This window comes from Solanum tuberosum, unplaced genomic scaffold (genome assembly GCF_000226075.1).
Source record: "Solanum tuberosum cultivar DM 1-3 516 R44 unplaced genomic scaffold, SolTub_3.0 scf00334, whole genome shotgun sequence".
Classification (NCBI taxonomy): domain Eukaryota; kingdom Viridiplantae; phylum Streptophyta; class Magnoliopsida; order Solanales; family Solanaceae; genus Solanum; species Solanum tuberosum.
In genome coordinates this window covers 353,312-375,752 of record NW_006239254.1, presented here as the reverse complement: position 1 = coordinate 375,752, position 22,441 = coordinate 353,312, and the positions used below count along the sequence as shown (strand labels likewise).

General features: G+C 34.5%; 5 protein-coding genes and 1 long non-coding RNA gene across 6 annotated transcripts; 2 read left to right on the top strand and 4 right to left on the bottom strand.

The window, feature by feature from the left end:
- Positions 1 to 111: 111 nt before the first annotated feature.
- LOC102603793 (uncharacterized) lies at positions 112 to 980 on the bottom strand. The gene has a single exon (XM_006360719.2). It carries the CDS (start codon positions 732 to 734, stop codon positions 168 to 170), a length of 567 nt encoding a protein of 188 aa, XP_006360781.1. The 5' UTR covers positions 735 to 980; the 3' UTR covers positions 112 to 167.
- A 294-nt stretch (positions 981 to 1,274) lies between these two features.
- Positions 1,275 to 1,894, top strand: LOC107063300 (uncharacterized). Its single transcript, XR_001475192.1, has 2 exons — positions 1,275 to 1,675; positions 1,759 to 1,894. It is a non-coding gene; the product is annotated as an uncharacterized lncRNA (long non-coding RNA).
- On the bottom strand, positions 1,865 to 10,626 carry LOC102603448 (uncharacterized). The gene is made up of 6 exons (XM_006360718.2): positions 10,471 to 10,626; positions 9,963 to 10,068; positions 7,613 to 7,657; positions 6,135 to 6,243; positions 2,642 to 2,882; positions 1,865 to 2,347 (listed from the first exon to the last, which is right to left on the bottom strand). Exons 1-6 carry the CDS (start codon positions 10,516 to 10,518, stop codon positions 2,153 to 2,155), a joined length of 744 nt encoding a protein of 247 aa, XP_006360780.1. The 5' UTR covers positions 10,519 to 10,626; the 3' UTR covers positions 1,865 to 2,152.
- Positions 10,627 to 11,343: 717 nt separating this feature from the next.
- LOC102586763 (pentatricopeptide repeat-containing protein At4g14820) lies at positions 11,344 to 13,907 on the top strand. Its single transcript, XM_006360752.2, has 2 exons — positions 11,344 to 12,136; positions 12,282 to 13,907. Exons 1-2 carry the CDS (start codon positions 11,541 to 11,543, stop codon positions 13,864 to 13,866), a joined length of 2,181 nt encoding a protein of 726 aa, XP_006360814.2. The 5' UTR covers positions 11,344 to 11,540; the 3' UTR covers positions 13,867 to 13,907.
- An 8-nt stretch (positions 13,908 to 13,915) lies between these two features.
- On the bottom strand, positions 13,916 to 15,456 carry LOC102603117 (uncharacterized). The gene is made up of 3 exons (XM_006360717.2): positions 14,751 to 15,456; positions 14,517 to 14,666; positions 13,916 to 14,413 (listed from the first exon to the last, which is right to left on the bottom strand). Exons 1-3 carry the CDS (start codon positions 15,390 to 15,392, stop codon positions 14,129 to 14,131), a joined length of 1,077 nt encoding a protein of 358 aa, XP_006360779.1. The 5' UTR covers positions 15,393 to 15,456; the 3' UTR covers positions 13,916 to 14,128.
- A 5,381-nt stretch (positions 15,457 to 20,837) lies between these two features.
- LOC102602782 (uncharacterized) lies at positions 20,838 to 21,495 on the bottom strand. The gene has a single exon (XM_006360716.2). It carries the CDS (start codon positions 21,424 to 21,426, stop codon positions 21,070 to 21,072), a length of 357 nt encoding a protein of 118 aa, XP_006360778.1. The 5' UTR covers positions 21,427 to 21,495; the 3' UTR covers positions 20,838 to 21,069.
- Between the last annotated feature and the right edge of the window lie 946 nt (positions 21,496 to 22,441).

Sequence of the window (22,441 nt, the reverse complement as noted above, 5' to 3'; positions counted from 1 at the left end):
TTAGCATATTAGTAGTATTATTATTACAATTTACATGGAGAATAAAGTTCCCCGAGTCAACCATAATGTACAACAATTATTATTATTTTATTTAGTATATTATTTCTGGAGAATAAAGAAATTCTGATTTTATAATATTAGTGATTCTTTTTCCTTTTATTTTCTGGTTACTGTACAAGAACAAGCCGGCCACCGCCACCCCAAACATCTCTACCGTCGGCGAACTCTCCACCGCCACGGCCAGCCTTTGGCACCGTCACAATTAACTCACCGTCCACAAACACAGCCGTAGCGAGCTCCGGCATTGTCGTAGCCGGCAACCTGAACCTCCACGTATCCACCTTCAGCTCTTCCAACAACAGCTCCTCTATTCCGCCAGCAACTCCGCCATCTCCGGCGCCATTTCTCACCACAATCTTCGTAATCCCAGTATGAATCTCAACCGCCTGCACCCTGACACCTCCCGCTCCGCCGCTTCCGCCGTCGTCAAATTCCATCACCGCCACGAAACGGAAGAATTCCGGACCTTCCTCAACCGCCACGTCAGCATCGGAACGAAACGGAAGTTCTAGAACCTTCCCGAATACATGAGGTAATTTTCGTAGCTTCTTCATTGGATTCCCTTCCATTGCTGCTAAAATTTGTTCCCGCTGCTCCGAATCCGAATCAGAACCCAACCCGATTCCTTCACGAATGGCAATGTTTCGTTTCAGGGACATAGGATGAACCCTCATGCTATAAAATTTGTTGGGTACAAAAAATCTCAATAATACCAATTCTTGATGAAAATTGTTGAAAATGAAAAAAAAGAAATGAGAAATAAAAATGCAGATGTAATTGAATATATAAAGAGGGTATGTATATACCTATGTATATATATATAGTAATATATATTCAATTACATATTGCCTCTGCAAATATGGATTTGGATTTCTTGGAGTTGGGTAACAGCCAGAAAGAAGGAGGAGAAGAAGAAAGAAGAAAAAAATATAAAAAGTAAATGAAATTAGATACAATATAAGTTAGCTCATTCGACTCGGCCGTTTGTCACTCCTAATATTCAGGATAAAGATAGATATATAATACGTGTATTTTCTAGAATGAGAAAAAGTTAAACCCAATGGTCTCAATAAAGATTGCACTCTTTCCCTACATATTGCATCTTTATCGTAATATCTTGTTATGACTTCTTCACTTATTATTATTTATTTTTTGAATTATTTTGTTATGCTTTTTCTTGAGCCAAAGGACTATTGATCTTTTCTTATAAACTGAACACCTTTTCCAAATCATGTTACAATTAGAGTTATGGAGATTGAGAAAGCTCATCCTCCTTTAATAGCAAAAGCCTTTTCACGATTCCGTGCTTTGCTGTTAAAGAGTACATTTCGGAAATATAGTTGGAGATGAGTCTATCGACCAATGCTGGAACTAAGAGAGTTTCAAAAGAGAAAGGGAATGAGTCTGGAAAGACGGGTCGAGAAGGGTTGCAAACTCAAATGAAAAGTATTCAAGCTGAAAGTGTTTCAAAATAGAAAGAGGAAGGCCGGAAAAAAGTAACTCGCCCAAAAGAAGAGGAATGAAGCGCTCATTTGCGATTGTTGGAAAAGAGAGGCAAGGCCCAAGGCACTTGCTAACGTGCAGAGAATCAACTTCGCTACCTCCTAAAGTAGAGGTAAAATCTGTGTATACACTATCCTCTCCAAATCCTCCTTGTGAAATTACACTGAGAATGTTGTTGTGTCTCGTATTTTGCAGGAGATAAAACGGTAGATCGCTAGAGCACTTTCAGATATGGGATACGAAAGAAAGTGTAAAAAGCATGAGAAACAATGAAATAATTTGTACACCACTGGATATAAAATGCTTCGAATTGACAACTTAATTATGTGAACATTGCATTGCATCCTATATTATAATTTATGCTGGCTACCCATTAAATTAATCCATAAATCATATCTATTAAATAAGTTAATGATCACAAAAGCCACTGAGCCATAAGCCCATAACTATATACAACCAGCTCTTAGGTAATGTCAGTTTCAAAGCATAGATTTTGCAGCAGATAACATTTAACAGGGCTATGCAAGACTGATCTCCAAAGGACAGATAAGTTCAATCTTGCATTGATCATGGTAGGCCAATTAGAAGCTCAACCTTCCTTGTTCTCGTGGCGATGCATCCGACGCCTGCTATGAGACCGTCTGGTGCTATGACTCCGCCTTTTAGGCAGCGGGCTAGAGGCATCAAGGTGGTGAATCTCTTCGGTGTTCCCTTGATGTCCGAGTATGCAATCAAATGGGTCTTCGGTTGACTCTAGAGCAACAGCAGCACCAACACCATTCATCTACAATTTTCAATACACAGCCTTGTAAAAGCAACTTAACTTATTCTGCTATAATGCAATATGACAGACTAAAATGGATTTGTTTCTGATTGACAATGGTAGCAATGACTTTTTACGCTCTTATATACACAGAAGAGAGCCCCCAATTTACTCTACTGCCCTGCCAGAGGGCAGTGCATAAATTTGGTGATTTTATGTAATTCCTACTACGACGTTGCACAACGGAAAGATCCCCAGGCCTCGGTATCCATTGATCATCTTCAATATTATATATAAAAGAAGCAGAGTACTCACATTAATTTGCTTTCTCTCAAGATTAGTTTTCCTCAGATCAGTATTCTCTGAATGGGATTTCTTACTGGAAGAGTCATCACCTTCTACCTCGTGAGAAGAAAAAATTTCCCCATAGGTACTTCGAAAACGCCACCTCGGTTTTGGCTTGTCTGTTGAATCATCATCATAAACATTTTCAGAGTAAAAGTATTTGGAGACGAACTGCAGTACAGGCGGATTATGCTGATACTTCTTCAACATTCTATCACGACAAAATACTACATCAATACATAGATAAAATGAATCATGCTGATACTTCAATTTCAATCTTGATAGAATAGTACATCAGTAGTTCATACATAATGAAAAGAAAGAAATAACCGTGATACTATTAACATAAGGAAGTATGATGACAAGATTCATCAAAATTCAACGAGTATCAAAGCTTTATTTTAAAGAATTATTGAGATCTTTCCCTTTTGAGGAATATATGTCTTGAATTATTTTCGTTTTGTTTTCATTGTTTGAACTACACAACTATGAAGTGCTCTTGTTATCGGTAGTTGAAGACTCGGAATATAATAAGGTTTCCTTGGATTAGCCAGGTCTCTCCCACACCCTTCACCAGTATAACTGTATGCCCACACCAGGATACCTATTTTGTGCAACGAGTTTTCCATTAATTCAATATTTTAGTAGTATGGTTTAAAGATGCATAAAATTCACTTACACCAGATTCATATATTCGAAGAGAGCCTAGATATGCAGTCAAGCCTGATATGAGGCAATACTATGAAATAAATAAATCAAGCCTTGAGGCATACAAATGAACAATCTACTCTTTCTAGCTTTTGACTGAATGCCTACTACTTCCATTTTTCTATGTTATTCTTTGTGTGTGTATATTCTTTTGCCATAAATTACTCTATTTCATTTGTTGTTTTCCTTTCCAAGAAAGTGAACAGATTTGAGTCTCCAACCAGATTTAAGCATGCAGACCAAGCATATGTAGAGGACTAGGCTTCAAACATGAAGTGATAATATAGCGCTCATTTTTATTAGTCCAATCATCTGACATTCCGTCAATTTAAAACATGAGTGAGATATAGTGATGCTTCGTATATTTCCTTCACATTATGTATTGCCATGCACGCTATTCTGTATTTTTCCATGACAAGTGTGCACAGATTTCTATACTTGGTGGAAATACATGAATGTATATATTTGAATTGAAGTAAGAAACTCAGATCATTCTCTAGACAATAGCATACTTCAATGTTAAACACTCACAGTGAGGACAATTTCTTGCTATCTAGAGTACTCTAGACTACGACATATTTTAAAGTTTAATACTCTTGCGGTGAGCCGGTGACAATTTCTTGCTATCTAAGGTACATCAAGCACAACTCTTCACACTTCTCAGTCATTCTTATTCTAACTGAAGACAAGGAAAGTACCAAAAGAAGAAGAAAAATCAGAGAGTATAAACATAGCATAACTGATCAGTCAGCATGTTCCTACTGCAAGTTGAATCCAGCAAAATAGCTCAGAGAGATAAAGATGTGGTACTTAAGTCGTTTAAACTCCTACGGCGCAAGTTATCATGTACAAAGCACTCAAGGATTAAGATCTTGAGAATTCAATTATTTATCAAATGGGAACAGTATGACATATTCAGTCCTTGTCAAAGGTTTAGCATCTTTCTCATTCAAATATCCAGAACTACAAAGCAATTTGAAATTCTTGAATTTGCTCCTTGGGATATAGAGGTAGCTGTCATAAAGGATTATCATTTATATTAATTATAGTTCCCCATTTTCACATGGTACCTCACTCTAACACTAATGGTGACGAGTAATAACCTGTTAGAACAATCAGGCCAACTGATCAAACTTAGAAGGATGTCATTGTTCAAAGTTTGTTTAGGTGTTTGATTTTCAAAGTAAAGTTGGAGGGGGAAATGATTTTAACCAATTAAATTCAGGAAAGTATTAATCTTGCAAATCTTACTAACACCACCCCACCCCCAACGCCCTTTGTTGCTTTTCGAGAATAAGATGTTGAAAAGTATTTAAGATCCCCTTCCGATTAAAAAGGCCAAACCCATCGGTGACCCCCTAATGTTGGCACGAAGACTTAGACACCTCAACTGAACGATGTTCATTTTAAACACCTAATGTAGGGTTTTGTTAAGTCATTTTGACACCTTTTTTTCAATAAACAAAAATATATAATGTGTGTTACACTCGCGAGTGACCTTTAAAGTGTCCAATAAAATGAGGACATTTGTCATTTAACCCCAAAATAATTCTTAAACAATAAATTTTGGTAAAAAACAAAAAAATAACTAGTGAATTGATGACACATGGCATTTTGCCCAAATAATTACAAAGAGAAAATTTAATCACTTTTAAAAAATGTCTTTTGCAGAACACCAAACTACCCCCACCTAGGGGTGGGCATAAACACCGAAAAACCGAAAAACCGAACCGAACCGAATTATTTTGGTAATTCGGTTTCAGTATTTCGGTTTTCGGTTCGTTATTCGGTATATGGTTTTGTATTTTTCGGTATTTCGGTTCGGTTTCGGTTTTTTTTCGGTTTTTCGGTTTACCGAAATATATTATATTATAATATATATTAATATTATATTAATTATTAATATTAAAAAATAAATATTATAATTTAAAATTAAAACAAATGTTTGTCTTTTCAAACTTTTCAACTTTACAAACCCACTTCCCAAAAGGCAAAAATTACCGTTCCCACTTCCCACGTCTAGTCGTCTACAGACTATAGCAGCGTCGACCGTTCCGGTGACCAGCAGCACGCAGCAGCTGCCAATCGACCAGCAGGCAGCCGCAGCACAACAACGACCGGTAAATTTCAATGTTATATAACAAGGCTAAATTTCAATGTTAACGACAATTTATTATTATGAATCATACAATAATTTGAAAAACAGAGTAAAATAAGCAAAAAGAAATAAACATATATAAAATAAACAAAAAAATTACAAAATTTTTAAAAGCCCACTAAGCAGGCCCATAACAAAAAACCGAATTAACAAAAACCGAACCGAAATAACAAAAACCGAACCGAAATATTTCGGTTCGGTATTCGGTACACATTGTACAAAAACCGAAAAAACCGAAAAAAAAAACCGAAACCGAACCGAAATACCGAATGCCCAGCCCTACTTCCGAGGGCATTGCTTAAATTAATTAAAGTATTCCTGATCTCTTTTTAATTCTATTTGTTGGATAACGAACCTAGTCACGAAAAGTTTATCAATGAAAGAGGATGCATTTTGGGAAAAACAAAAAGAAAATAGAACTTCAATGTAAAGTAGAGCAAGTAAGATTATTTGGGAGTGCTCAAGGTTAAGTTTCATTGTACTAAGTCATGCATGCATTCAGACTGTGTAGCACTTCATCTTTAGGGGTAAAAATCACCTCATTTATTTAGCCCAAAAACAAAAAAAAAAAATTGAGAAGTGTGTTTGAGGACCTACATTTCCCCCAACTCCTTTTGCAGACGAGTTCCATGCTGAGAGAGAATAAGTTCAACACCTGAATCCAAAGACTTGGCAAATCTCCACTTGCCATAGAACCAACCAGCACCTGGAGATAGAAGAGTTTGAAAAACTAAGCAATACACTAGGGAAAAGCAACTGAAAATGTTCTCTGTTTCGAAGCAGAAATCAATAGCTCTCTTACTAACTTGAGGCCTAATGAGTTTCTTGAACCAAGTATCCTAAATACAAAGATTGGTAGGCCTATCATAAACTGGACATATATAGTGCGAGACAGAGTTTACAAGTTTCCAGAGTTGCAAAAGCCCTTGAAATAAGAATGTCCATCTGTTTTTCTCTATACATGTAAAGGGCTAAAGGCTATTAGGTTGCTTCTGGAAATGTCAAACCATTAATCAGAAAGCTAATAACTAACAACTAGTTAAAAAGAGGAAAGAGAAAAATGAAAATAAATCTGGCTAGTCAACCATTGAATTCTTCGTTTAGCTTTTACTTCTGGCAATACTTAAGAATTTTTCCATTTTAAAAAGCTAAATATGTGAATAAATTGAGCACTTGACTGGCATCCATCAACTGCTTAGCATTTGAGAATTTATAGAAAACCGACACCAGACAGATAGATATTGTTGGTGGCCAATAGGTAAGAGTAAAAGGCAAGAACATGAGAAAGACAACTCCCTGTCCTCTAGGATAAGGTTGAGTATGCTCTCTGATTTTAAAGGTTTAAACAACAGTGAGGATCAGACTTTTTGGAAAGGGAAAACTGATGGTATCTTCACTGTTGAGGCATGCTACATCTGTTTATGAATGAGATGAACCGGTCACTGGTCAGCACAAAACTCTTGGAAGCAGATCTGGAATTCTAAAGCTCCTGTTGATGTTATGTGCTTTGTATGGTTGGTTGCCAAGAGGCTTGTCTAACTCGGAAAAATTTACAAAAGAGAGGCATAAAACTAATTAATAGATGGTATCTCTGTGGGAATAGTTCTGAAGGCATCAACCGCCTTTTTTATACATTGCCATATTAGTTATTACTTCACAGGTATGCCAAGATCAACAATAGAATTCCTTCTTTGCTGGAAAAGCAAAGGGCTGCCAAAACATTTTAAGAAGACTTGGAACACCATACCAGCGGCTATTTGGTCGTATATATGGATGAAAAGGACAAAAGACGCTTTGAAAACCAGAGAAGCTCAATCTGGACGATCATAGCTGACTGTGTTCTTATGATTTCATTTTGGTGTAAAGTGGAAGCATTGAAGATTCAGAATCACTGTTACAGTTCATAGAAACTATTGTATAGATAGTCACCTAGTCAGGGTTGTCCTCACTTCTGTTTTTGTTTTTGGTTATAATCACAACACTTTTTAGTCCTGTTTTTCCTGGCATCAGTAATACTTACCTATTCGGAAAACAAGAAAGAATAAGATTGAGGATGAGGGTGCATTTTAACTTACCAACTGCAAGGTTGATGCGGAATAGGTTATGCAGCCTTCGAGTGACTTCAACAAAAACAAATTGAGATAATAATATTAGGGGCTTTAATGAACAATATATATGGGGAGGGAAGACAATCACATAGCTAAGCAATACATAAAAGAAGTGAAAACATTAAAAAGGAAAAGAAGTTGCTTTCCTGAGCAGCAAATATTCATCACAGATAATTTAGAAATAGCCCCTAAGATTTGTGAAATTAGTCATCCATGCCCTCTGTTAAAAAGTTTGATTTTAAAATCACTTCATAGATATACAAATGTACCATATATGCCCTTCATTTCTAACAAAGCTGCAACTGACATATTATCTAGTTGTCCATTTTAAATTTCCATGTAAGTGAGACATGTGGAAAATAAGAAAACGGGAAAGTCCATATTTCCCCCTAACTTTGCGAAATTAACAATCTATTCACCCATTTTAATATTAGTCAGCTGACATGGAGACAACAACTATGCCTCAATCCCAATTCCCAAATAAGTCGGGATCGACTATATGAATTGAATCCCCACTTCTTCATTTAAGCTCATTTCATTTCATCAAAAAATAAATTGAAGATATATGATAGATAATAATAATAATAATAATAATAATAACAATAACAATATTAGAAGTTCTCTAACAAGTCTAATACCTATTCTCAACTAGTAGATACCACCTATATGAATCTTTTCTTTCATTGCGTCGTATCTTTAACTAAGTCTTCATTGATACCTAGGATTTGTAGATCTTTCGAGACAACTTTCCTCCATGTGATTTTAGGTCTTTCACATCCCTTTTTAACACCTTCACTTACCATCGTCTCACACCTAGGGACCAATGCATCTGTATGTCGCCGCACACAAGACATGTTCAAACCATCTCAAGTGACCTCGCATTTTATCCTCAATGTGTGGTACTTACACCTTCTGACAAAAGTGGTCATTTTTAATCTTAACTAATCTTGCATGACCGCATATCTATCTTATCATTTGCATCTCTACAACACTCATCTTGGACCTTAGCAGCCCAACATTCACTATCATATAATGTTGTTGGTCTTATAGTTGTCCTATAGAACTTAACTTTCACTTTGATAGGCACCCTTCTATCACATTAAACAACAGTAGCACTTCTCCATTTCAAACATCTAGTTTTATCCTATGAGTAACATCTTCATCTATCAATTCATTCTCTTGATAACAGCGAGCCTAGATATCTAGATTGTTTGCATTTTGGCACCGGAATCTCATCTAATCTCACCTTAACTTCTTTCTTCTCATGCTGACTAAACTTGCAATTCATGTATTCGATCTTACTACTACATATCCTAAAACCCTTGCTTTCTAAGGTGCCTTTCTACAATTCAAACTTTTGATTGATACCCTTGCTAATTTCATCCATTAACACAATATCATCAACAAATAACATACATCATAGGACCTCATCTTGTATTGTGTTGGTTAGCTTGTCCATAACTAGGGTAAACAAGTAGGAGAGCTCAATGCCAATCCCTGGTCTAAGCCTATTGTTAAGGGAAACTCCTCTGTATCACCTAATACTATTTTCACGCTAGTGACATCTTCTTCATTCATTTCCTTTACGACATTTATATATTTAATATGAAGTCCTATAAATTGAAAAATGTGGTAAACCCCCATTTTTATAAATTGAATATCATCAAAATGAACTCATTTCCTCCTTGCAACCAGTACTGCAACCATCCTCTAGCTTTCTGTCGCCACTACAACTACTCCAGCGACCAGCCACCTCCCTCAAATTCATCTTCCCTCTTCCTCCATTTTCCGGTAGACCAGTACTTCCAGCATCATCTACCTTTACGTTGCCACAACAACTACTCCAGTCACTATCTCAAACTTGTCTTCCCTCTTCCTCCATTTTCAGGCAGAAAGACCTTACTTCTAGAAAACATGAACAAATTCATTTTCAACCTCAACGTTTGAACACAACCCAAGTGAAGGCTCTACAATCTCATTGCAATGTCAAGGTTTAACCTTTTTCTTGTTTGGGATCTTCTTGGACTAATCATCATTGCTGAGATAAGCCACGTCAAATTTATAAACAAGAGAAGACGGAAAAAAAAGTCCAAAATCTTAACAGGTAGTTTCATACTTTCATAACCATCATCATTGTGTTTCGGTTCTAGAATGGATTTCGATAAAACTAAAGATTTTGGCCCGTTTAATTACTTCACTCTCTTCTGAAGTGAAAAAAGAACAGCATATATGTCTAAAAATATAAAAATTGGCCAATATTAAGGAAGAATTATCCAATGATACAAACAAATTTGACAAGTATATGTAGGAATTGTACCTAACCAAGTGGCAAGGGAAGCACCAATTGCACCAATGCCAAAATCTCTTACAGCAGATTGCTTCCATGAATTTAGTAGTTTACTTTCTTCAGTTGTCAAATTAACCTATGAATTTTAATAAGCATATTATATCTTCAAAAGGATACTGAAATTTACAACAAAAATTTGAGTTAATGATAAAAACACACATAAATATCCCCTTTTTCATGTTTCATACTTAAACTACCAGGTGTGCGAGTTATCAAGTTGAACTACCACCAACTATTTATCAAAAGGAACCTCAATTATCAATTGTTCATATTCCAAATATGAAACTTACACACCTATAGTTCAGTATAAAGCTGAAAAAATCAATTCGTTAGTAGTGTATTTGATCATTCACCCAAATTTTTGAATACAAAGATAACATAGGATAAATGAAATCACCTAATTGATAAGAAAAAAGAAAGAAGAGAAAATTGGGTACCCATTTCAATATGAAACATTTGGGGTCAGAAAAAATCAAACCTTTCTGGAGATGAGAAGTTCATTCAATTCAATGAGCGAGTCTGCCATTGTTGCGCCTAATTTCAGGGTTTGATCCAATCAAAGGTGGGTATAATGGTTCTTATCACATCCGGAGCATCATCAGGGATCCGAATACAAATCGGGTCAACAAGTACAACTCTTTGGTACCATAAAAATCATTTTAAAATGACAAATGACATAATACATAAACATATATTATTATTTTTTAATTTGATTTAGTTTCAGGTTCAATTTTGGATGTGCATAAATAGATTTTAAATTTGTATAAAATTGAATTTATTAATATATGTGCTCAGATTGACTCAATTGTCAATTGTCAATTGTCAATTGTCTCGTAGAACGCTTATATATTTTACTTAATCAATTTATTTTTAAAAATATTTATTTACTGATACATAATCGATAACGAATTTGAACGGCTTCTTTAGACCCAATATCTTCAATTATGGTTGAGGAAGTTTGGTCGGGTTCTTTGCATTCGTATCAACATGGACATAAGAGGAAAGACCGTGCTTCAAATGGGTCTTCCATCGACTATCCAATGGATCATGGACAAAATGACCACGGTCGAAAAAAACTATATATAGGAGATTATTGTTTTCTAAATCTATTTCTAAAGTCACGTCTTTTAGTTTTGGGACTCAAATATAGTACTTTCGAGTTTTTCTTTATCCTAAGTTCTCCTTCCAACTATAAACAGTTTTAGCATTTCTTGAATTGAAAAGATATTTAACACTATAAAAATTATATTTTGTGTCATCATCGATACATTTGACACATCCAACATATATATATATATATATACTCATTATATTCCGTCACAATTGAAATCTAGAAAAGTATGAATATACGCATACATTACTTCTACTTATGCAAAACATAGAGGTTAGACATTCCCCTCAAGAAAATCATTTTTAAAATTCACAAGAATATTTTTTCCAAAATGCAGAGCCCACATTCCCTCCAATGAATATCAGTATATCAAACACTCCAAAGTTTCCATTGTAGAGCTTCCCAAGCTCCTTTGCTCTTCTTCCCCACCACATGCCATGGCTATAATGACCCACCCCATCACCCCCTTCACCACCCCACCCACCACCCACCCCAAAACCACCCATCTGCACCTATCTACCTCCATCTCCAAAGCCACTTCTCTCCCTCAGCTCAAACAAGTCCACACCCAAATCCTCCGTCAAAACTTGTCCGATTCTGATTCCGATTCCCTCCTTTTCAACCTCATTCTTTCTTCAATTCCTTTACCTTCAAGCCTTCACTATTCGCTTTCCATCTTCTCCACTTTGCAAAACCCACGAACCCATCTCATCAACAAGCTATTTCGTGAACTTTCACGTTCTAAGGAACCCCATAATGCGTTATTGTTTTTGGAGAATGGTAGAAGAAATGGGTTGGAAGTTGACAGGTTTAGCTTCCCGCCATTGCTGAAAGCTGCGTCGAGGGCTTTTGCATTGTGTGAAGGGATGGAGATTCATGGATTGGGTTGTAAGCTTGGGTTTGATTCTGACCCGTTTATTCAGACTGCTCTGCTTGGGATGTATGCTAATTGTGGGCATATTCAAGATGCGCGGTTGGTGTTTGATAAAATGTCTGAAAGAGATATTGTCGCTTGGGATATAATGATTGATGGGTATGCTGTTATCCATTCAATTACTACAAAAGTTGAAGAATTTTGTTGCTGTTGTTGAATCATTTTTAGTTGATGAATTTTCAAAGATGTCTATTAAGTTTCTTATTTATATAGCTTGCTGACCTTTTTGCTATGCGTTTCACAGTTACTGTCAGAATGGCCTTTTTGATGATGTATTGGTGCTGTTGGAAGAGATGAGGAGCTCTAATGTGGAACCCGACTCGAGAGTTTTCACAACCATTCTGTCTGCTTGTGGTCAAACTGGAAACTTAGCTATTGGGAAAGTGATTCATGAGTTAATATCAGAGAATAATATCATTGCTGATTCTCGTCTGCAAAGTTCTCTTATCAGCATGTATTCAGGTTGTGGCTGCATGGATTTCGCTCAGAATTTGTATGACAAACTGTCACAAAAGAATTTGGTGGTATCAACTGCCATGATTTCAGGGTATTCAAAGGCTGGGCAAATTGAAGCTGCACGCTCTATTTTTGATCAAATAACAAATAAGGACTTGGTTTGTTGGAGTGCAATGATATCTGGCTATGCAGAGAGTGACCAACCACAAGAAGGTCTGAAGTTACTTGACGAAATGCAGGCATCTGGAGTGAAGCCTGACCAAGTAACTATGTTAAGTGTTATCTCAGCTTGTGCTAATCTCGGCGCATTGGATCAAGCAAAAAGAATCCATCTGATTGTTGATAAGTATAGATTTCGAGAAGCTTTGCCTGTAAATAATGCCCTAATTGATATGTATGCCAAATGTGGGTATCTAGACGGAGCAAGAGGAGTTTTTGGTCGAATGCGAAGGAAAAATGTTATTTCGTGGACTAGTATGATTAGCGCGTATGCCATTCATGGAGAGGCTGATCAGGCCTTGATGCTTTTTCGTCAAATGAAAGAGCCCAATTGGATTACATTTGTGGCTGTTCTATATGCTTGTAGCCATGCTGGACTAGTTGATGAGGGACAACATATCTTCTCATCAATGATGAATGAGTACAATATCACACCTAAACTTGAACACTATGGTTGCATGGTGGACCTTTATGGCCGAGCAAATCGTCTCAGAGAAGCCCTAGAGCTGGTAGAGACTATGCCTATGGCACCAAATGTTGTCATTTGGGGTTCACTAATGGCTGCTTGTCGGATCCATGGTGAGTTTGAACTAGGAGAATTTGCAGCTAAAAGGCTCCTTGAGTTAGATCCTGAACATGATGGGGCTTATGTCTTCTTATCAAACTTTTATGCAAAAGGAAAAAGATGGGAAAATGTTGGGGAGGTGAGACAACTTATGAAACACAAAGGCATACTGAAGGAACGGGGACACAGTAAGATTGAAATGGACCATGAGATACACGAATTTTTAACAGCTGATAAGAGTCATAAACATGCTGATGACATCTACGCAAAGCTAGATGAAGTGGTTTGCAAGTTGATGCAGGTCGGTTATGCCCCAAACACCAGTGTTGTTTTAATTGATGTAGATGAGGACGAGAAGAAGGATGTGGTTCTTTTGCACAGTGAGAAGCTGGCTCTTTGTTACGGATTACTGAAAAGTAGTAATAGGGGATCACCAATCCATATAATTAAGAACTTAAGGATCTGTGAGGATTGCCATAACTTTATGAAGTTGGCATCTAAAGTGTTTGAGAGAGAAATTGTTGTAAGAGATAGAACTAGATTTCACCATTACAGAGGCGGCTCTTGTTCTTGTAAAGACTACTGGTGACAGCAATTCGTGAAATAGAATCAACCGTATGTTACATTGTATCATATGTCCTCGTTTCTCTTTAGCATTCAATTTCATCGAATAAGTGCAGGCAGAACATTTCTGACTACAGGGGATATAGTATTTACAGTTGAAACGTAGAACAACGTAGTACCAAAAGATGCTAATATTGAATTCTCAACGTTCACAGAAGAACAAACATATAGAGCTTAAACCGCGAGCTCTCATGAGGGATGAGAAGGCTTTATCTTATAAGTTCTATTTAGGTTGGAATCTGGAGCCTCTCTATTGTGAAATCACTCTTCTGGCTCGTGAAAGAAGACGACAGCCAGAACTGTTGTTTCAACTTTTGAACTTCTCTTCCCAGCCTGAACTTTAAAAACTCCAACACAGCTGAAACCAATTTTCCATTTTCAGTTAAAGGACTTTGACTGTACTCTAACATCCATGTATTCGGGTCCATTTGCACAGCAGAAGCACTCCATTTTTGTTGAGTCCATGAACTATTCGACTTTCTAATCAAGTAACCAATCTCACCATTGGACCACTGTTCAAAATGAAGATGAAAACAGCAACAAAAACTTAACTTGATGAAGTAAACTCGAAAGAAAAGATAGGACAGAAACAGAACACAGTCGAAATTATGTTACCTCAGTGAGTCTTCCTGATAATATGGCATACGAACGAGCAGAAAATCCAGCTGTGAGCAAACCAGCTGTTTGTAAAGGCCATCCCCATATACTCAACTCTTCTGAATTGGATTTGTACAATGTACATCGCGAATTCAGAAGCAAACCATCCTATAAATTAGTCGAAAAATCTACTTAATATTGGTATCCCCAGACATGTAGCAAAAATATGCATAGCATTTATGAAATCTATACCTGGTTGATTTTCCAAGTAGAATTAAGAGGGCTGCAACTCGATATTTCTTCATCATCAATCAGACCTTCAAGCTCCTTCTTAAAGAACATCAATCTTTCATCAAAATCCTTCAAACCCCATGATTTTTCACTCAAATTCTTAACAATTTCCAGCGACAATTGAGGCTGCAAGAACGCAGAAACCACCGAAGAAAACCCAAATTCCAACCCTAAAACAACACCCAATCCAAAAATCATCCGCATCAACAAAACCCCAAATCCGAATTCCCTCTTCCTCTTCTTCACCTTCTTGTGAAAGCTCCCTCTAGCAGTGGAATTGAGCGGAGGGGACATGGACGAAGAAGCAGAACTGTTGCTGCTCGATTTGGGGGTCGAAAAAGTCCTCGATGGGGTGTAAGAAATGGGGCTTCTTGGAAATTGAAGAGCTCTAGCCGCTGAAAGTTTTGTGATTGAACTCTTGTGCATGCTGTTAGTCATCAGATCGAGAGTTGCATTGAAACTGGCTATGCAGATTTCGCAACTGCAATTGGTATCTTTTCGACATCCCGGGAAATAGTAGCTGTCTTTCGTCTCGGAATCCATGACGGTGGTGGTCGATGATTTCACGGAGGAGTTTGGAGTTGAAACTTGTGTTGATTTCATGGTATTTTGATCTATGAAAATACCCAAAATCTGGGGTTTCTTTGTTGTTTAAGGGAAGAAGATAAATGGGGTTTGAAATTTGAATACAACGGTCATATCCAATGTAGAATATTTGGGGGTGTGGTAATGACACATTTACCCCTTACATATCATGTCATTTATTTGGTAAAGATTTAAAAATTATATACATTGATTGTAAAAGATTTAAGATTTTTGGATCCGGCTCCTCCCATTTCACTTAATTAGCAACATATTATCTTGTCCATAAAAATAATTAAAAAATAATACTTAGTAATAATTAACCATATATAAAAAATATCCGCCCTTGCTTGATGGGAGTCCCACTTTGTTTATGGGCTTCAATGACGGCTAGATGTCTTTGCTTTGAGAAAATATGAAAATTATCCTTATTGAAGTCCAACAGTTCTTTTTAAAGCTGGTCAAACTTGACTTGGATCCATGACCAATTTGTTAGGATAATTTGTGGTAAAATGGTCCTAACTCTTTACTTTGATGTCGAATTGACAAATAGTTAAGTACATTGAAAATTAGACTTTGGAGTTAGGTTTGATATGTAATAGGTTCTCTAACTCCTTATATATTGAGAGATATGATCATTCCAAATCATGTCATAACAATTATATCAAAACACAATTATATCAAAATTTTCTTATAATAAAACTTTTCACTTAAGATTTTTGTTTCAAGGCTCCTATGGCCTCTAACTTCTGTCTAAGAATTTCAAGTGGCTTTATATAAGCGCAAAGTTCATTTTTTTTTTTTATGATATCGGAGTCATATATGATGTCCATCCCCCATCGCATATTGTTCACACTCTAAATGTCCAGTCTTGAGCGTATGGGGGTTGTTGAGTCTCATATCTTTTGTTGAATGGAAATATGGACTCATGGTATAATCTTGCACAATCTTTTATGAGCTGATTTTGAAATTGAATTAGACATAAGATCCATTTTTTTCCAAACCTATTTAAATAAAATAACATGATTGCTGAGCTACCTCCAATTTTCCCACAAGATGCATCTAAAAATGTTGTGACTTGTGAATATTGGATATATATTCAGTAACTTTCTACCATCCATGCACCATTGGTCTTTAATCTAGATGGTGAATAGAGTCCAATGTGGATGAAACTAAAAAACAAAATGGTCTCCAATGTATATCATTCTTTATTCTTTTTATTTTTTTTATTTCTTTCATTAAATATTTATATTCTATTTTTGTGATTGGGTGGCCATGAATAATTGGAAGAAAAACAAAAGAGGAAGGCTATTTTGGTGGATTTAGAATCTTGCATCTAAATAAATAGTACTCTCCGTCCCTTTTTAACTATCACTTAAGCTTTTTTCACACATTATAAAATGATTGTTAATTTTAATCTTGAAATCTAAAGTAACATTTTGGGATAGTATTTTTGAGCTAAAGTGACAGTTAAAATAAACTCCGACCCCTTTAATTTTGGTGATCAAAAGACTGCAATTCGACTGGCATTTCATGGAAATTCTTGTCTCAACTATTATTAGTTATTTACAAATAAAAAAATGCATGTGTTTTCTTATGACTAACTCCTACATATCTACCATATCTTATGGGAATGATGCGTCATAAATAAATAGGAGTATTCTCATGCCAATAGGAGTGCACTAAGCTCCCCTATGCACAGTGGTCAGAAAAGAATCAGGCCATAAGGGTTTATTATGCGCAATCTTATTCTGCATTACTGTAAAAGATTGTTTCTATCGTTCAAATTTGTGAGTTTGTTTCTATCGTTCAAATCTGTGAGTTGTGACCGCCTTGTTAATATGTAAAAGTAATAAATATATAGTTTGAGATGTTTGTCTAATTGGTTTCTAGATATCCAAAACTTGGATTACATAACTCCCTTTTGGTTTATGACTTTAACCAAATTGTAATAATTTATAAACAATATTCTTTGTTTGAGACAATGATTTAACCTATTAAAAGATAATCAATCAATCTTTGCATCTAATTAAAGCATATAATTAACAACATACCAAACAACTACCATTTGGCATATTAGGCCCCCACCTACATTTTGCCTTTCCTATATTTAGGAACCCAAATGACTTGGTTACATCAAATCCTAGCATATATATACCTAATCAAGAATTTCTCCAATTTTAATTAGTGGACAATACAAAAACATCTCAATTGATAGACTAGTTATAAGTTCAAAATTAATTGTTAACCACTCTTCACTATGATTTATCACGTTGTACTTATTTTTCTATACATTGTGTCAATACTAATCAATAATGAAATTTATTGTAGATTTTCGTGTGAGAAAATCTATGCATTAGCGTATGGTCGATGTCTTGAGGGTACACACTTATTAATGGGAGATGGACTATAATGAACGTCTAGGCGATTGATAAGACGTGTTGAAGTGAAAGCCTATAATATTATTAAACACAAATGATATCATATGATAAATTTTCAAAAGATATGTTCAGTCCCCATGCTTCATTTTTTTATTTGACTTTTAACATTTAGGTATATCAATTTATCTTGCTTTGTACTTGAGGAACAAAAAAATTAACAATTGGGACCATACATCAAGTCCTCCACAAAAAAGAGCTTATTATTAGGGGCCACTAAATCTAAATATTAAGTTGTCATAGATTCTGCTTGTCTATTAATTTTTCAGAGTGAAGTTTTTTTTATATATATTTTTTTGTTTTCTAATTTGAAGAAGAGCATGACCATAAGATGAGATTGTTTTTTAAGATTCATGGCACAACAATATACCCTTTAAACTTGGACTTGGTTATTAGAGGCCTCTCGATCGAAATGAAGGATAGATTTGATCGATCGGGTGTTGAATCGAATGAACACCCAATTACTGTATCATCACAACAATAATGGATGTCCAATCTTAATTTAAATTTTGCAAATTTTGTGGTGATTTTATGCTCCATATGTAGTGTACCATCATGCTCTATATATGGTTTATACAACGACGTACACAAGATTTTTCTGAAACACGATCAACCTATTTCGAGTTAGTCATGGATGGAATAACATTCATAACAACCTATGATGACCCACACCATTGTGGTAGGTCATAATTGGAGGATTTTTCATCAGCCTACTTTGTCAACAGGTGATATAGGAGCGCAATGACTTTAGTCTAAACCTTTTAAACAATACCTAAAGAATCGGTCCGGTCGTTTATAAGTGAGTTTAGGTTTAGTAGGGTAATTTCAGGTTTTGGTTACTGTTTTAAATTTATATATTGTTTTAAAGCATTGTTGGCACATTCTATCTAAATATATTGATTTTCACAAAAAAAAATATTATTAATAATTTACAAAGCGACGTTGAATGACAACGACAACAACAACAATAACATATATATCGAGTTTAATCTCACAAAGTAAAATTTAGAGAAGGTAGAATATACATTATTTTTACCTATACCTCAGAGGTAGAGATACTATTTTCAATAGACCATCGGCTCAAGGAGAAAAATAGTCTGAAGCAACCCAGAAAAAGAAGTAACCAAATATACAACAAATAACACATAGTAACAAGACAGTAACTACAACAAAATAATATGATAGTCAAAGTAAAAGAAACAACAAATAATAACATAACAGAAATCAAAGGATAAGAAATTACATGAGTAATACTATAACTATATACTAGTAAGGACTGATACAAGACAACCCAATGCTACCTACTATCATTTTACCCTAATTTGTATCCTCAACACTTTTCTATCTAAGATCATATCCTCGATAAGAAGAACTATGTTGATTGACACCCCTAACTAAATTATGGCTCTGCCAGAATATATGTACAAAATATTAAGTAGAATGGAAATTATCCAATTCCATTAATCTTGGCTTGACTGGAGTGAGATTACTTGGAATTTAAGATGCCAATAGTCTACACTCTAAGGTGTATTATTTTGACACCTCATAAACCTATTGAAATAGATTTAAAAAATGGCTGATTTTTTTTTTTCTCTTTTTGTCATATTTTTGCTTTCAATACTTTCACCATAGGAACTAGCTCCATGATCATGGGGCAATTTAAAATGTGCATGCCATTATTAAAAACAAAAAAAATCATATAAGCTATCAACTTAATTATATTTTCCTAAATCATCAAAAATCAAATCATGTATTAATTGACCCCCAAATGATCTTACCTTCACTATTAATATAACGTGAATTTTCGATTGAATCCCTCGAATAATGGATTATAGAAAACATGACGACTCGATAGGAATATCCGTAAAAAAATCACATATTTTTAGTAGTGAGTTCAATTGTATCTGTGAAAATATTTCGCACAATAGGTAAATTATGTGTTCAATTCTCACTATTCTCTTTAATTTCAACGATCCCCGATAATAAAATAAGTGTTAAAAAATGTTAATGAAATCAAGTCATGTGTTAGTTGAGTTGTATAAACCATTTCCTTTAATTGTTAAAATAGTTGGTGAACTAATTCTACTTTATTTACATGCACAGGGCATTGTGATGAATCATCCTTAATATAAATTAAAAACTTGAATTAATAATAGGTCAACTATGTTTAGCTTAATATAATCTGCTGGATCAGACAATTAAGTGTTCAATCAAAATAATTTAAACTTCTCTAATTATGAAACAGAAATATTTGTGTCAAAAAGGTTTTGAACTTTTTTAATGAATGCATCTTAAACATAAAGTTATTGAAGCATATGATATGATTCCTATAATAATCTTTATGTTTAGTGGGAAGTTGACCTGAAATATTAAAATTATGAACATATCTGCATTGGGATCTTCCTAGTTGTTTGAGTGCTTTTCAAAAATCAATTAATTAAAAAAGAAAAAGGTAAAAAATAAATTTAAAAAAATTAGGAGTTCAAAAAATAAGCTTGGCTTTAAAGATGAAATTTATAATTTTTTTGACCTTTCAGAATGATCATTATTATCTAATATAGGACTAGTCGATCAAGGATATGAAGTTTTTTCTCATGACAGATTTTATTAATGTAGCTTATAAACGAATTTGATATAATATTCTATTAAATATTTTTTAATGCACCAAAAAAAAAATAAAGGTAAAAAGAGTTTGAGATAAGTCCTAATACAAGAAAAAGTTCATTGTTTATTCAACTCAATGAAGAAAATAAAATCAACTTTCTTTCCTACTTTAGTCGAAAAGAGGGAGAAAATTTTGTCAAGCTTGATTAAAAAAAACTCCATTATTGTAGGAAGAAAATGGAGAAAAAAACATATCTTTTCTTTCCATTGGATATCAATTCTAATGATATAAAATGAGTTTAAATAAAAAGTCAAGATTAATATAGTCGATTTTAATTTTTTCGTATATGAGACGTAATTATTATTGTTGTTGAAAACCTCATAGTGATGGTTGAGGAAAAGTAATAAGTAGAACATAACCATATAACCAAAAAAATTTTTTATCTCCACTAGTAGATTGAAAAAAACAAACATCCTCTATACAAGACAAGATGGAAAATTGGAAATCAAGAAAAGATTTCTCCATGAGAAAAAAAAAAAAAAAAAAAACTTGTTGTTAGACCTTTTTATTTTCCACCAAAAGTTGAAGTTACCCTTTTTTTCTCAGGTGATTCATATAGTCGATTCCAACTTGTTTGAGACTGAAACAAACGTAATTAATAATAGGAGATAGAACTTGTTGATCTTGAATACTTCTTGGAATTAGATGAATTTGAAGATGATGATGATGATGATGTTAAATCAGACCTTCTTCTTAACATTTGTCTCATTCCATCAGCTACTTTAATTGCTGGATTTGATTTATATTTTCTACAAAATGACATATGTGCTTTAACAGCATCTTCCATACAAAGAAATTGTTGTTTTCCTCTGTTAACTTCATCTCTAACTGCTTCTGAACAAAGTCCACATAGCCATTTTCCATCAAAATTTTCTTTAACTTGACTAATGTAGTCTTGTGTACAATCTTCTTTTAGTCCACAACATTCACACTTTGCTAACTCTATGTCCATTGAAAAAAATCACACAAAAAAAAGTTAAGTGTTTTTTTTTTTTTTTTTGAGGCAAGAATTTTCCCTTTTGGTTTTGTTTTTTTATTGGTATTTTGAGGGGAAAAGAGAGGAAAAAAGAGTGGGAAATTGGGAAGGGAGGAAGTGAGAAATTTATAGTGGGGAAAAGTGGCATAAATTGCTCCATGTTATGAGGGACCATTGGCAAATGGAAAATTAGACAACTTGGTCTAGGAGAGGGTCCACTTTCCTTGTGATTTTCTTTTTCCGCTCGGTCGTGTTGGAGTCTGATTAAATTTGAATTAATTATGCGTTACAAGGTTCATTTCTAGAGGTGACACTCCTAATAGAATTATTTTTTTCATTCCAATAGGTTGAACAAAACCTATGTATAAAGATAGAGGAATACAACAAAAATATTTTTTAGCAGTAATAAATATACACATTAACTAAGAGTGTTAAATTTTTTTTACTGGTATTAATTAATTGTGTCATAGAAATCAATGTCGTTATAAATTTTAGCGACATTTGTAAAAAGTGTTAATTGCCTCTAAGAAACATATCTAGTGACAATTAAGTTATTGTCGTTAAAGATCATTTTTGTATAGTATCACAAATTCACAATCGGTGAATAAACGGAGTTTTACTACTCCTACCCCAGTCCCAAAAAAAATGAATGACATATTTCTATACTTAGTAACAATTTAATTTCAAAATGTCTATTTTACATTTAGTAAAATGATTTATATTCATACAAATATCTATCACTTATTAAACCACAAGTTTCAAAAGATATTTTTTATCTTTTAAATTTCGTGTCAAATTAAATTAACTCATATAAAATGGGACCGAAGAAATATACTATATGGTGTCATATTCTTTTGTTTTATTAGCTTGTCACTTATTTATTATTTTTATGTTATGGTATTTATTAATTGTTACTTTAGGTGGTGGTAGTTTTTGCCTTTGCCTTTGCCTTGAATGACGGTTACTTTCGGTTAGGACTATTCATCGATTT

Excerpts from the sequence above, each read along its gene's own strand:
- LOC102603793 (XM_006360719.2), bottom strand. The coding sequence starts at position 734 with ATGAGGGTTCATCCTATGTCCCTGAAACGAAACATTGCCATTCGTGAA.
- LOC102603448 (XM_006360718.2), bottom strand. The coding sequence starts at position 10,518 with ATGGCAGACTCGCTCATTGAATTGAATGAACTTCTCATCTCCAGAAAG. Across the intron at positions 10,069-10,470 it reads AACTTCTCATCTCCAGAAAG|GTTAATTTGACAACTGAAGA; the intron begins GTTTGATTTTTT and ends TAAAATTCATAG. Across the intron at positions 7,658-9,962 it reads TTCCCTTGCCACTTGGTTAG|TCACTCGAAGGCTGCATAAC; the intron begins GTACAATTCCTA and ends TTTTTGTTGAAG.
- LOC102586763 (XM_006360752.2), top strand. The coding sequence starts at position 11,541 with ATGGCTATAATGACCCACCCCATCACCCCCTTCACCACCCCACCCACC. Across the intron at positions 12,137-12,281 it reads TGGGATATAATGATTGATGG|TTACTGTCAGAATGGCCTTT; the intron begins GTATGCTGTTAT and ends TGCGTTTCACAG.
- LOC102603117 (XM_006360717.2), bottom strand. The coding sequence starts at position 15,392 with ATGAAATCAACACAAGTTTCAACTCCAAACTCCTCCGTGAAATCATCG. Across the intron at positions 14,667-14,750 it reads CTACTTGGAAAATCAACCAG|GATGGTTTGCTTCTGAATTC; the intron begins GTATAGATTTCA and ends ACTAATTTATAG. Across the intron at positions 14,414-14,516 it reads TATCAGGAAGACTCACTGAG|TGGTCCAATGGTGAGATTGG; the intron begins GTAACATAATTT and ends CATTTTGAACAG.
- LOC102602782 (XM_006360716.2), bottom strand. The coding sequence starts at position 21,426 with ATGGACATAGAGTTAGCAAAGTGTGAATGTTGTGGACTAAAAGAAGAT.